Source organism: Gymnogyps californianus, chromosome 21, assembly GCF_018139145.2.
Source record: "Gymnogyps californianus isolate 813 chromosome 21, ASM1813914v2, whole genome shotgun sequence".
Lineage (NCBI taxonomy): Eukaryota > Metazoa > Chordata > Aves > Accipitriformes > Cathartidae > Gymnogyps > Gymnogyps californianus.
The window spans coordinates 8,849,296-8,863,548 of record NC_059491.1 but is presented as its reverse complement, the minus strand read 5'-3'; the positions used below and the strand labels follow the sequence as shown (position 1 = coordinate 8,863,548).

General features: G+C 60.2%; 2 protein-coding genes across 2 annotated transcripts; one reads left to right on the top strand and one right to left on the bottom strand.

Annotated features, from left to right (window-relative positions):
- Positions 1 to 1,979: 1,979 nt before the first annotated feature.
- Positions 1,980 to 5,767, bottom strand: C21H1orf50 (chromosome 21 C1orf50 homolog). The gene is made up of 4 exons (XM_050909504.1): positions 5,630 to 5,767; positions 4,488 to 4,574; positions 3,217 to 3,348; positions 1,980 to 2,492 (listed from the first exon to the last, which is right to left on the bottom strand). The coding sequence occupies exons 1-4, from the start codon at positions 5,765 to 5,767 to the stop codon at positions 2,310 to 2,312; spliced, it is 540 nt and encodes a 179-aa protein (XP_050765461.1). The 3' UTR covers positions 1,980 to 2,309.
- Positions 5,768 to 5,982: 215 nt separating this feature from the next.
- On the top strand, positions 5,983 to 13,742 carry P3H1 (prolyl 3-hydroxylase 1). The gene is made up of 15 exons (XM_050909372.1): positions 5,983 to 6,468; positions 6,960 to 7,112; positions 7,327 to 7,516; positions 8,011 to 8,142; positions 9,711 to 9,850; positions 10,579 to 10,668; positions 10,783 to 10,835; positions 11,206 to 11,327; positions 11,507 to 11,634; positions 11,742 to 11,837; positions 11,970 to 12,120; positions 12,629 to 12,746; positions 12,956 to 13,031; positions 13,198 to 13,338; positions 13,418 to 13,742. The coding sequence occupies exons 1-15, from the start codon at positions 5,983 to 5,985 to the stop codon at positions 13,535 to 13,537; spliced, it is 2,196 nt and encodes a 731-aa protein (XP_050765329.1). The 3' UTR covers positions 13,538 to 13,742.
- The last annotated feature ends 511 nt before the right edge of the window (positions 13,743 to 14,253 follow it).

The following is a 14,253-nucleotide window of genomic DNA, read 5'->3' as shown; positions in this document are numbered from 1 at the left end:
TGGTCTAATAACAATAATATATTGCTTTTAACGTGCCCTCGTGCTCCAAGGGAGGGAGGGTGAGCTGGGAAAAGGTGATTGAAACGTCCCGCATTGACTCCGAGGGCCGGGTTGCTGCCAACCAGAGGCTCAACCACGCTGGGATGGGGATGAGCTACTGCACCTGGCAGAGCTGGGAGAAGAAAATCTAGGACAAAAAAAAATCCCGGGCTGCCAAGGAGCTGTCTCAAACCTCCCATCCCTCTGCGATCCTAGCAGGGAACAGCTTTTCCCATGGGGAATCGGTGCTGCCGGAAGCCTCGAGCATCTCTCAAGGCAACACCCCAGGGGTGTGGGGACCAGAAGAGAGGGAGACTGGAGGCTAGAGGAGAGGCTACGCCCTGCCGAAGGGGGAATAAACTGCAGCGATGGCAAGACCCGTGGTGCTGGTCCCCAAGATGGTGCTGGTCCCCAAGGGTCTCTTGGGGATGCAAAGAGGTCCTCCCTCCCCTTGGCAGAGTCACAGCAGCACCTAACCTGAAGCAGTAGGTTCAGACATTGAGACGGAGAGGCATGAGTGACCTTGGGAGAACGCGGTGCTGCAGCAGCCTCCTCTGCAGGACTCCGGTGGGACACCCAAGCCCCTCTCAGCTGCAGGAGAGGGCCAGGAGGAGCAGGATGCTCTGGGGACTTGGTGTAAGACGAACAAATCAACGCTAGAAAGGGAACAAGGAAGTTTAGAGGAGTTAAAGAGATTATTTTGAGAGCGTATGCATGAACCGATCCAAGCCTGACTCACAGACTTAGCCCCGAATTGTGTCAGGCATCACCCAGCAGGGCTGAAGGCAGCGGTGTCTTCCTCGGCAGTGGGTAAGAAGAGATGGGGCAACGCCTGGGAAGGTCACTTGAAGCTGAGTGAGTGCCTGGAATAAGCAAGCCCCCAGGAAGGTGAGTGACTGCTGTACCCAAGGCCATGCCGTGGGGAACAGAGGCCACCACTCTTCCACCATCCCCTCGGAAGTCAGGAGAACCCAACCGCAAACGCAAGTGGAGGTGGTGCTTCTTGGTGGAGCCCAACCGCAAGTGCACTTGCGGTTGGGCTCCACCAAGAAGCACCACCTCCACCCTCGGTGGGCCCAGACTCCGGGGTCACAATTTCCCTTCCATAAACGGTCCCCAACCCTCGCACGTCGCCAGCGGAGGAGGAGGCTGAGGCCAGCGCGCACGTGCAATGCCTGGAGCAGCACGTAAAGTCACTACCTCGTCGTCTCAGCGAGGTGACCAAGTCACCGGAGGATCCGACTAGGTCTGACGTTACACGCCGGGATCCAACCTGGACATCTCCTTCTCCATCAGTACATTCCCACCTCGGCTCCTCACAGAGGAGCAGGCGAGCTCCTGGAGGAGCCCTGTGCGGCTGGGCAGAGACAGGACATCTCCTCAGCAGCTCTGATCTTTGCCTCTCCCTAGTTTTTGGTGGAAAAAGAAAGGCTGGAGATGTCCTACCAGCCCCACAGGCCACCAAGTCTCCCTGGTAAAGCCAAAGGGATGCTTGCCACGTAGACAGGACACGGGGCCTGCCTCGGAGGTACATCTGAGGTCAAGATTGATTTATTTTCTTTTCTCCACTGCTCTGGCACAGAGGCATTCAGTGTTCCTGCACGTTCCTGTCCCACCTTGGCAGCTCAACCACTCGAAGCCAAGGGGAACACACGAGGACTGTGAAACACCCACTTTTTGAAGAGTATCTGAAGCCTGCACGGCACTTTTGAAGATGCACTTCCCAGAGAAAAGAGCTCCAGGTCATTTCGTGTGCCAGACTCAGGGCTTCGGACCGGCTGGGACAGAGACCAACAGACTCCGGTCACAACAGACCCTTCAGCGCAGGGTTTCGACCGCTCTTCTCAGGCCCCAGAGCTTCCTAAATATGGGCATTTTAACGAGGGGCAAAATCCTGAAATCATTATCTGCTGCAGGTAGTCACAGTGAGCTACGCCAGAGCCGGACAGGTAGGACATATTTTATAGCATGATCACATCTGCCCCAAGCATTTTTGCTTTTTGCCCCAAGCCCTCTTGGAATTGACTCCACCGGATATTATCTGCCTCCCGCTACAGCTTGGCATAAGTCAAAGAAATAAATTACTCAATTACTAGAAAATCCAGTAAGACTGAATGCAGAATTAGTCTCGTTAAAGCACAGAGCAAGTACTGGCGGCATCAGCATTTTTGTTTCTTGGTCTCTTTCCTTGCCCTGGCTTTGCCAGCACGCAGGCACTGCGTGTCCTCACGCGGGGACTCTGCTCAGGGGGTCCTGTACGGTCACTTGTGTCACTTGGTGAGGCCCTGGAAGTTGGGCTCCGTACACGGGGGCAACGCTGCCTGCCGGCTCAGCAGCTTGTCCAGGATGTTTATTTCAGCATCTCGTCTCTCAATGTCCTCAAACGGAGTCCAGGACATGTCGTGCTGGAGCTTATAGGCACCGAGAAATTCGTGGGGACTGGTCCCCCATTCCTGGAGGAGAAAGGAGAGATTCACATCGCTGTTCAGTTTCCCTTCGAGCTGGGCTGTCCCGTCCCTCAGCCCAACCTCTGCCCATGCTGCATAGCCCTACCACCTTTGAAGCAGTCCCAGCTACGCGACCATCCCATTTTCTAACCTAAAAAGAGGCTCAACTACCCTGAGTCTAAGACCAGGTCAAGCTACAGTGCTGCTGATGCAGGGAGGCTTGAGGATACAAGATCTCCTTGACCTGCACGGAGCTCGTCTGCGTGCTCGGTGCTTTGCTCTGAAGCCTTCACCCTGCATGTAAGAAAACGGGTGGCCTGGAGGGACGATACCCCCAAGACCACCCCTACCAAGCTGCAGGCAAGCTCACTCTCTGGGCTGAAGCACCTGAGGAGACTGTACTGCCAGACAGCCACACCGGACAGGGAAGGCCCAGGGCACGTTTGCAGCTCTTTACTTCCAGAGAAAGAACTGCAGGGACCAAAAGACAGAATTCAGGTCCACACACCAAAGGTCTTCTTGCCCACCATCCACCAAGAGCTACGAGAACTTCATAATATGGCTCTTACACCAGCAGAGTAACTCAGACCAAGGACAAACGCTAACTGAGCAGGGGCCAACAAATGCCCCCATCAAGCTGGTGCTTTCATCTGAGGTCCAGAAGTGCCCAAGCACCAGAAACGTGGTTTTTTTTCCCCTCCCTGCTTCCTCAGGGGCTGTAACCACCCACCTTAGGAGACAGGATGGAGAAGTATCGCTGGCCACTCTCCCGCCTGTACATGTAGTAAATGTTTCCTGGCTTCTTCACGAGGTTGCAGGCCACGTGGTGCAGATCAGCATCTCTGTTAGCTTCATCCAAGACCTAAAAAAAAACAAATTTAAAATTTCCACACTTGAAATAAAATGACAACACGCTATTGCCTCTCAGCCAGAGCCCGAGGTACATCGCTTGACACACCGCTCGCGAGGCCTCGTCCTCCCCGGCGCGCGTCTGGCTTCACACGGCACATCTTTACGTGCCCCACGAAGGAGATGCTTTCCAAGGAGATAAAGTTTTCTCCGAGTTTCCCCTGTCAGCTGGACCTCAGAGCTCCTGCACCCCTCCACGGAGGCGGAGATACCTCCGAGCATCAAGGACCTCTTTACCACAGCCCCAGGTTCACCTCTGTGCCTGACCCCACCATGTGCTGGACTCGTTCCTCGTCTCCGTACACAGCTGCCGGACCCTGGGGGCTTCCCTGCTGCAGTTCCCAAGGGAAGGGACAGCAAACAAAGGAGAATTCATCTCCCCAGCTCCACCAGCTGACTGCTCCAGAGCTCCGGCTCCACCAGTTAACGATTTTATGACGTAGTGGCCTTGATGGCAGCGGGCCAGTCGCAGTGACTGGCAGATCCTTTCCCACTCAGGCTCCAAGATTTCACCCCCAAGGGTGAAGTCTGAATTGAAGAGGACAGCCGAGCCCTGCTGGGCTTGCTGCCGGGGCCACCTGCTCCAGCAAATGAGCTGGGACAAACTGGAAAGCCAAGCCCATGATCAGGTAACAGCTCATCTCTTCCCAGCTCATCTCTTCCCAGGGGCTCAGATCCAGCCACAGCCACATTGTCACCCCACTGCGCCGAGTCTTCCCAGGAGCACACCGCACACGCTACAGTGACAGGAGTCATCTGTCCCAAAACCGGAGTCACCTCTCTTGTCCTTCCTGACACCTGAGCTGCTTTTGACTAGCCACCCTCGCTCCTCTGCCTTAACAGAAGTCCTCCCTGACGTGCAGAGGACTCGGGGAAAGCACCAAGAACGACCCTGCCCCGTCCCCAGCTGATACCAGACAATAAACACCCCTTATTTTCCCACTGAACCTCCTCTACTTGGCTCCTGGCCATGATTCACATCCAGGCCACAGCTCTTCCCAAATGTCTGGCAGTTAAGACAGACGCTAATCTCCCTCCCCTCGCAAGCACAAGGCAAAGAGCCTTCGGCCCAGCTCGCAGATGCCTCCTCACCTTCCGAGCCTGCTCCTGCAAGTACCGGATCTGCTCGGCGATGACGGTCAATTTATTGCAGGCGTTCGCTCGGATGAAGTCATCCGCCTGTGAGGAAGAACGAGGTTTGGTCAGGACGGGGAAGAGCCGCGGCCCTTCGGACCTCGCCGTGCTGGGTGCGCGCCGGAGAAGCGGCGGTCGCGGCCTCGCTCAAGGCTTTAACGGGGCTGTGGGTGCTGCAGGAGCTGCCCCGTGTGCGGCCGTGGGGCAGCCGTGGCATCCCCAGGCAGTGGGGTGACAGCCGTGGAGCAGAGCCCAGGCACTGGGAGCTGCCTGGACATGCTGGGTGGCAGTAGGACATACTGGGAGGCACTGGGGTGGACCAAGAGGTAGTGGGATGCACTGGGAGGAAGCAGTAGGACTTACAAGGAAGCATTTAGGTGGACTGAGAAGCTCTGGGGGACATACTGGACTAGGATGTGTTACTGGAAGGCAGTAGGATGTACTAGGAGGCACTGGGGGGATAGTAGAACATACTGAGAGGCACTGGGGTGGACTGGGAGGCACTGCAATGGACTGGGAAGCACTGGGAGGGGCAGTAGAACGTATTAGGAGGAACTGGGGTGGACTGAGAGGCACCGCGACGGACTGGGAGTCACTGAAGGGGGAATAGGCCATATCAAGAGGTGCTGGGATGGACTGGGAGAGTGGGTGGTAGGACGCACCTGGACACAGTGGGGTGGACTAAAGGCAGCGGGACATACTGGGAGGCAGTAGGGCATACTGGGATGGATTGGGAGCTTAGTGGGATGTTCTGGGAGTCACTGGGGGGCAGCAAGACACATCGGGAGGCAATGAGGTGCAATGGGAGGTACTGGAGGCATAAACAGTGTGGCCCACTGGGGAACACGGGAAGGTACTGGGGGGCACTGGGGCATACTGGAGGGGACAGTGGGATATGGTGGGAGGCACCGTGGACCACGGGACACACCGGGAGGCCGCCGGGGACACCGGAGAGCAGCGGGACGGGCTGGGAGGCACCAGGGCCGCCGCCGGCTGAGGAAGACCTGAAGACGGCCGGGAGGGAGCGGGACACCGGGTACCCACGCGGCCCCGGGCCCGGCCCCGCCTCCGCGGTCCCGCCGCCGGGGCCCGGCCCTCACCTGCTGCACCTGCCGGGCCAGGGCCACCAGGTCCCCGGGGTCCCCGACGCGGGCGGCGCGGCCTGCGCTGCCCTCCACCAGAGCCAGGCCCGCGCCGCCGCCATCGCCGCCGCGCTCCGCGCCGCCCTCCGCCGCCATTACCGGCCCGCCAAGCCCCGCCCCTTCCGCCCAGCGGGGCGGGGCTTCCGCCGCGGGGCGTGACTACGGCCGGCAGCGGGGCGGGGCTACAAGCGTCGCGGCTGCCGGCGGCGATTGGTCGGCGGGCGGGGCGAGGCGGAGGGGGCGGGGCGGGGTGAGCTCCGGTGCCCGGTTCGGGGGCGGGGCGTCCGCGGGCGCGGCCCCGAGGCTCGGCCATGGCGCTGCCCGCGCTGCTGCCGCTGCTCCCGCTGCTGCTGGTGCGGGCGGCCACGCCGCCGGAGCCGGTACCGGGGCTGGGGTTGGGGCCAGGGCCGGGGCCGGTACCGGCCGACCTCCCGTTGCCGGCCCAGCCCCCGGACGCTCTGTTCGCCGCCGGTGCCGAGGCGTACGCTCGGGGCGACTGGCCCGCCGTGGTGCTGCAAATGGAACGGGCGCTACGGGCCCGGGCGGCCGTGCGCTCCCGGTTGGTGCGGTGCCGCCTGCGTTGCGCCAACGCCACGGCCGGACCGGCGGAGGGGGCCGAACCCCAGCCCGAACCGGTGCTCCGCGACCTGCTCTTCTTTCGGGGGCTGCTGCGCCGCGCCGCCTGCCTGCGGGGCTGCGGGCCCGCCGCCCCCTCCCGGTACCGACTGGGCGACGAGCTGGACCGCGAGTTCAGCAAGCGCAGCCCCTACAACTACCTCCAGGTCGCCTATTTCAAGGTATGGGACCGGCGGCGGGACCGGGAAGGCGGGGGGGGAGTCCGGGGGCGGCGGGACCGGCAGCGACCCCGGGAAGGGAAGGGGGGTGTCCCGGTGCGGGGGGATCCGGGATGGGCGGGATGCCCGGAGGGATCCCGGAACCGGGAGGGGGGGATGGTGGGATGGGACCGAGGGAACCGGGAGGGGGCGATCCCGGAACGGGGAGGGGGGGGGGTGTCCCGGGACCCGGGAGGGGTCCGGCTGTCCGCCCCGGCGGGGTGGGGGGTGTCGGACGGCGGCGCTGGGCCCTGCCCGTCCTTCCCCTGCCCCCCCCCCCCCCGGCAGTGCCACGTCGGAGCTCCCCGGAGCCGCCCCCCGTCACCGCCCTCCGTCCCGGCTGCGGGACCCCCCCGGCCACCGTGATGCCCCGGGGATGGGGGTCCCCTCCGCACCCCACGGGGGGTCCGCACCGTGGGGCAGGCGCTGTCTCACCCCCTCCCCGTCCTGCCCAGATGAACCGGCCGGCGCAAGCGGCGGCGGCGGCGCACACCTTCTTCGTGGCCAACCCCGGGCACCAGGAGATGAGGCAGAACCTGGAGTACTACCAAGCCATGGCGGGCGTCCGTGAGGACGACTTCACCGACCTGGAGGCCAAACCCCACCTGGTGAGACCCCCCACCCCGCCTTGGGCAACCCCTCCCGAAACACCCATCCGCTGCCGGACCTGGGAAGGTCACACCACGGCTGTCGGCTCGGCAAGCTCATGAGATGCCACCTTGGTGCTGTGAGGTCCATCCCGTGGGGACAAGGCGCCCCGGGTGCTCCACCGCAGGGAGCGGGGCATTGAGCCCCCCACCATCATTTCTCATCCCTCCGCAGAGCGAGTTTCGGCTGGGCGTCCGGTTTTACACGGAGGAGCAGCCGGCCGCCGCCATCCTGCACCTGGAGAAGGCGCTGGAGGAGTATTTTGTGGCGGACGCCGAGTGCCGCGCGCTCTGCGAGGGACCTTACGACTACGAGGGCTACAACTACCTGGAGTACAACGCGGACCTCTTCCAGGCCATCACAGGTGGGAGCCGTGCGTGCTGCGTCCCATCTCAAGAGCTGGGGACAATCCCTGGGGGGTGGTGGTCCCCAAAGAGGTCCCCAAAGACCTGGGGGGGTGGTGGGTCCCCAAAGAGGACAAACCCCATCCTAGGTTTCACTAGGAGGAGTGGGGCCAGTAAGTGGCAGGAGGTGTTTGCCCACGCTCAGCGCTGGGGGTGATGCCCAGGAATCCCCCAAATTCCACAGGGATATAGAAAAACAGGAGAGGGACCAGCAGAGGGTCACCAGGACACGAGGGTGGGAGGCTGAGGATGACCACTCTGTCTCCAGAGAGTGGCACAGCCCCACCACCGATCACGCAGAGGTGGGCAACCACCATCCTTGAGGGTTTCCACCACCGAAAAGCTGGCAACAGCCCCACTGCGAGCAGGAGGTTGGAGTGGAGACCCCCTCAAGGTCCTGTCCACCAGCCCTTTGGGTGACCACAAGCATTGACACGGGGTTTTTCTCCACCAGATCACTACATGCAGGTGCTAAGCTGCAAGCAGGGCTGTGTTACGGAGCTGGCCTCGCAGCCCGGCCGGGAGAAGCCTTTGGAGGATTTCCTGCCCTCGCACTTCAACTACCTGCAGTTTGCCTACTACAACAGTAAGCAGCTCGTTGCCCCGTCCTCCGTTGGCCATCGGCGCTGGACGTCGTGCTCTGCAGGGGCCGTTCTTCATGGGCAGAAATTGTAGACTCACAGAATGGTTTGGGTTGGGAAGGGACCTTCAAAGATCATCTAGTCCAACCCAAGGTGCAGGGACATCTTGCACTAGATCAGGTTGCTCAGAGCCCCCTCCAACCTGACCTCGAATGCTTCCAGCGATGGGGCATCCGCAACTTCTCTGGGCAACCTGTGCCAGTGTCTCGCCACCCTCATCAGAGAAAATTTCCTCCTTATGGCCAACCTAAACCTACCCTCTTTCAGTTTAAAACCGTTGCCCCTTGTCCTGTCACTACAAGCCTTGGTAAAAAGTTGTCTCCATCTTTCTTGTAAGCCCCCTTTATATACGGAAAGGCCACGAGAAGGTCTCCCCGGAGCCTTCTCATCTCCAGACTCAACAACCCCAACTCCCTCAACCTTTCTTCATAGAGGTGTTCCGTCCCTCTGATCATTTTTGTGGCCTCCTCTGAACCTGCTCTAACAGGTCCATGTCCTTCTTGTGCTGTGGACCCCAGAGCTGGACACAGTGCTCGAGGTGGGATCTCATGAGAGTGGAGCAGAGGGGGAGCATCACCTCCCTGGACCTGCTGGCCACGCTTCTTGTGGTGCAGCCCAGGATACTCTTGGCTTTCTGGGCTGCGAACGCACATTGCCGGCTCATGTCCAATTTTTCATCCACCAGTATCTCCAAGTCCTTCTCCACAGGGCTGCTCTAAACCCATCCATTCCCCAGTCTTTACTCATACTGGTGGAGGATCTTCCACTTAACCTTGTTGAACTTCATGAGGTTCACACAGGCACGCTCTTCAGTGTTCCGCAGCAGATCTGGATCTCGCTGCGCCTGGCTGCAGTAACCCTCCACGTCACTTTACATGCTCAATTCCCCGGCAGCTTCCCTTTCCAAGTGAAATAACAGCCTAGAGAAGCAATTTTTTTTTTTTTTTTTTTTTCCTCCTGCCAGCTCTCCACCTCTTGCTCCAAACCACAGAGGCACCCTCCCCCTCCAGAACAGTTAGTTATAACCCAGGCAAATATATCCAATTTTATTTTATTTTTGATTCACCTCCTTAGAAAAATCTAAACTGTTTCTGTGCAAATTTCTCCAAAAGGAGGGGGGAAAAAAAAAAGAAGTCCAAGAAGATTGCAAGGCTGCAATCCTTTGCATGAAAGCAGGTCAGGGTGCTTGAGTGGCTGAAAATCACAGGTTAGCCTGGAAATGGTTGGGTCTTGCTGCCTGGAAATAGGCTTCAAGGTGTTTTCCAAGCGAGACAACTACCCAAGCAGTGGCCCTGATCTCTGGTGAGGTGATTTCTGGAGGCAGGAGAGCGCCTCGGACTCTTGATTTTTGCCTTTGTGGCAGCAGTTATCTTTGCTCCAGAGTATCTGCCCTACTTGGGAGACCCTTTGGAGAACAACAAGGACTTTCTCTCCTGTTTCTCCTTTGTATCCATGTTTGCTCTGTCTCTGACGCTCTTGGACGTGCCGTTAACAGCCCCGTTTCTCTTTGCAGATGGGAATTACGAAAAAGCCATTGAATGCACCAAAACCTATTTGCTCTTCTTCCCAAACGATGAGGTGATGAACCAGAATTTGGCCTATTACACCGCCGTCCTGGGGGAAAACCTGGCAGGACCCATTCAACCCCGAGAGGTGAGCGACCGGCTGGGATGAGCCGTTCAAGGGACATCTTCTCCCCTCCTTGGGGACATTTGCAGAGATTTTTGGGGTCTGCTCTGGATGGGTTTGCCACCCTTGGGTGGCAAGGTGGAGAGGAACGGATGGATGCAAGACCCAACAAGCTGGAAAATAGCTGAGAGACTGAAAAACGTCACTGGCAAAATATCTTTGGCCAAGTGAAGGCTTGACGGCTTGCACAAATGGACCAGCTCTTGTGGGAGAGGTCTGCAAGAGGCAGACGGACAGGCTTTTTAGGAGGTTCTGAGCCCACCTCTGCTACAGACTTCTACAACTGAAGTGAAATTGCTTAAAAAAGAGAGGATTTCGCTTCAAAATAGCTGGATCGGGATGCTCAGGTGCTGCCTGGGAGGTGGTAGGCAGGGGTGGAGGTCTCTGCCCCACGTCAGCTGGAGCAGGGAAGGGAATCTGCTTCTAAAGAGCTTCCTGCAGGAGGGACACGCATGTGCCTCTGTCTCCCCCGTCCTCTCCCCAGGGCTCATCCACACAGGACAGGGAAGTTCATGCAGGATGGGGAAAGCCACTTGCTTCCCGGCTGCCAGAGGGACCGGGAAACCAGGGCTGTGGGTCCGGCACAAGGACCGCGGGAATGATGTAAACCCTGCACCCTCTTGCCCTCGCTCAGGGTCTTTCCAGAGCCCTCGTGCCGTGCCCTCACCCCATCCCTCTGCCCCTCGCCACAGGAGATCCAGGCGTACCGCCAGCGAAGCCTGATGGAGAAGGAGCTGCTCTTCTTCAGCTACGACGTCTTCGGCATCCCCTTTGTGGACCCGGTGAGTGGTGCTGGACCAGGCTGGATGTGGCGGCCAGATGGGAAGGGGACGAGGGATCTGCATCCCCAGCAGATCCTCATCCACCTCCTGATGTTGTTGTTCTTCTGGCCGCAGGACACATGGACACCCGAAGAGGTGATACCAAAAAGACTGCGAGAGAAACAAAAGTGAGTGCTCTCCCAAGCTGATGGCCAAGCCTACCCAACGGGGGGGACCGATGGGACGTACCCCTCTTCCTCCATGGGGTTTGGGCCAAAGGCCATGGCCATGGAGCTGCTGCCAGGGAGGTTTTTTGGTGTCGGGGCTGGAAGAGGCTGCTGGAGGGCAGAACTTTGCTCCCCATCGGCCCTTGGGGTGATGGGGATGGGTAGGTCATCCTGAGCAGCTCGGGGTGACGGATGGGTTGAGATGACTCTCTCCAGCCTTGAGCTTTGTCACCGGCCCCTGGAGACAACTTGTCCTGCCCTTGTCCTGGTGCCCCTCGTTCCCGACGCGGGGACAGTGGGGCGATGGAGCTGATGGCTGCCGTGTGCCCAGGGTGGAGCGGGAGACGGCAGCGCGCATCTCAGAGGAGATCGGCAACCTCATGAAGGAGATCGAGACGCTGGTGGAGGAGAAGGCCAAGGAGTCTGCCGATATGAGCAAGTTCATCCGAGAAGGTGCGGAGGGACGGGAGGGGAGGTGGGATGGGGACCTCCACGTCCCCCGCTGCCAGCTCACAGTCCCTCCACATGGGTGGTGGCAGGAGCAGGTGGCAAGACCACAGCTTCCCCCAGCGCTGTACCCCAGGGTTGGTGGCACCCATCCCTGTGTCCTCCTGATCCCGTTTGTGCCACAGGTGGCCCCTTGGTGTACGAAGGAGCCAGCGTCACCATGAACTCCAAGACCCTGAACGGCTCCCAGCGTGTCGTGGTGGACGGAGTCCTTTCCGCCGAGGAATGCCGGGAGCTGCAGAGACTCACCAACGTGAGCGCGGGGACGGGAGGAGCTGGCAGGGATGGGGCAGGGGATGCTGAAGGGTCCCATCCCGCGGCTCGGAAGTCAGACCGGTTAACGCCGATTGGGTTTTGCAGGCAGCTGCCTCGGCCGGGGACGGCTATCGTGGGAAGACGTCTCCTCACACCCCCAGCGAGACCTTCTACGGCGTGACTGTCCTCAAGGCCCTCAAGGTTGGGGTGGCTGCGGGGACAGGGGGAGAAACAGGCTGTGGGGATAAGGGAGGGGGGGTTTGAAGGCAGGCAGCTGCCCGTGCTTGCCCAACCCGCCTGGGGCTGAGCCTGTGTCCTGTCCGTCCCCCGCAGCTGGGCCAGGAGGGCAAGGTGCCCCTGCAGAGCGCCTACCTCTACTACAATGTGACGGAGAAGGTGCGGCACATGATGGAGTCCTACTTCCGCCTGGAGGTCCCGCTCCACTTCTCCTACTCCCACCTGGTGTGCCGCACAGCCATCGATGGTGAGCATGGCCTCGGAGGAACACAACCCGAGGAGGAGCAAGTCTCCTTCAGCCTCTTGTCCTGTCTGGGTCCCCTCCAACAGTTGGGGTGGTCTGGTCTTGGACCTTTCCTTGGAGACCTCCTTGCTGCTCCCTAACCTGCTCCTTTTCCCAAAAGGAAGGTGTGGGGAGCTTGTCCCTAAGCCCGGTTTGGGAAGATGAGCAGCTCTGTTGGTTGCCTCCAGTGGGGCAGGTGGCTTCGTGCCGTACCGGATTTCATCACCCGGAGGCATTTGGGATTGGGCGCTGGGAGAGGCTGTGTCTGGAGGGCCATGGAGATGCCATGGGACAAGTCAACGGAGGCTTGTGCCACCCAAATGGCCTCTCATGGTCCATGCTCCAGCTACAGGTCCATGCTTTAGGCTACAGGTGACTTTCTTGTCACCTCCAAGCATGTAGTGCTTGGGGACAGACCCCGGTCCTGCAGGGACAAAAGGGTCCTGACATGCCAGGTCTTGTTCCACCCTAGAGAAGCAAGAAGGCCGGAGTGACAACAGCCATGAGGTGCACGTGGACAACTGCATCCTCAATGCGGAGGCCCTGGTGTGCGTGAAGGAACCTCCAGCCTACACCTTCCGGGATTACAGGTACCCGTGGTGTTCATCAGCCAGAGCTTCCCCACCTGAGGGCACCATGGCTTGGTGGCACCTGGGTTGGGAGTTTCAGGGTGGGAGGACAACCCAACCTGGGCTCTCCTGCCTCTGGCTCTTGCCATGGTGTTGGGGGAGCTCCCAGTTTCTGGAGCTGTGGCCTGGGGTGATGGTCATCACCTCCGCTCGTCCCCTGCTTCCTTTAGTGCCATCCTCTACCTCAACGGGGACTTTGAAGGAGGAGCTTTCTACTTCACCGAGCTGGATGCCAAGACAGAGACCGTAAGTAGCTCAGCTCCTTGAGGATCCACGTGCAGCACCAAACCTGGCTCCTCCCTGCTGGCCCCATCCCCTGTGCCACCGCAAGGGATGAAGTTGGGTTGGGGGGGACCAACTCACCCCCTCGCCCACCGGGTACGTCCTGACCGGGGTCTCCCATCCATCGCAGGCGGAGGTTCAGCCTCAGTGTGGTCGTGCCGTGGGCTTCTCCTCCGGCTCGGAGAACCCCCACGGGGTGAAAGCCGTGACCAAGGGCCAACGCTGCGCCATCGCCCTCTGGTTCACCCTGGACCCTCGACACAGCGAGCGGGTAAGCTCCCTCCCCGGCAGCGGGTGGGTGTTTTTGGGGGGACGATGGCCGTGCTTATCCCCGTGGGTCTGCCCCACAGGAGCGCGTGCAGGCGGACGATCTAGTGAAGATGCTTTTTGGCACGGAAGAGAGGGATTTGCTGCAGGAGCCGGAGCAGGAACCACCAGCTGCCGTCACGGTGGGGAAGGACGAGCTGTGACATCCCACAGGGACCAGGACGTCCCTGCCGGGACCAGCGACACCAGCGTTGCGGCTTCAGGCTGCTCAGCCGTGGGGCTGCTGGATGAGACCCCCCCTCCGCCCCCAGCCGACGTGGGACGGGGAATTGGGGGATGCCCTGCGCCACCCCTGTGGCATCCAGCGTCCTCCCCCTGCGGAGCTGACCTGGGGGTATCATGGAGACTCTGGGGGGGGGGATGTGACATGGGGGACAAGGGAGGGATGCTCTTTTAGGGGTGAGGACCCGGTGCCACGGTAGCAGACGCGTGCCTTTCCGCTTGGCTGAACCTGCAGCTATTTAAGTGCCTTCTGCAGAAAATGGGTGAATAAAGGTGGGTTTTTTTCTAAGCTGTCGCTTGCTGAGCAGGGGGCTGGAGGCTGCCGTCCCCTGTGCCCCCCCCTTGGCTGTCATCCAGCGTTGGGACGCATCCTTCCCTCCTTGCAAACATTTACCCGAGGGTTTTGCAGCCCCGCAACTCCAGGAAAGCATTTTTTGGAGACGAGGGTGACTTTTTGAGGGGCAAGCAAGTCCCATGGGCGCTGCAACCCCTACATAAACCCCGCAGCATCCCCTGGACCCCGCTCCTGCAGCGTGGGATTTCAGGGAGGAGGGAACCGTCCTTGAACAAGAAGGACATTGAGCACCGTGGCACCCCCCGAACAGGGCACCGAATTGTTCCCGTGGGTGTCCGGCCC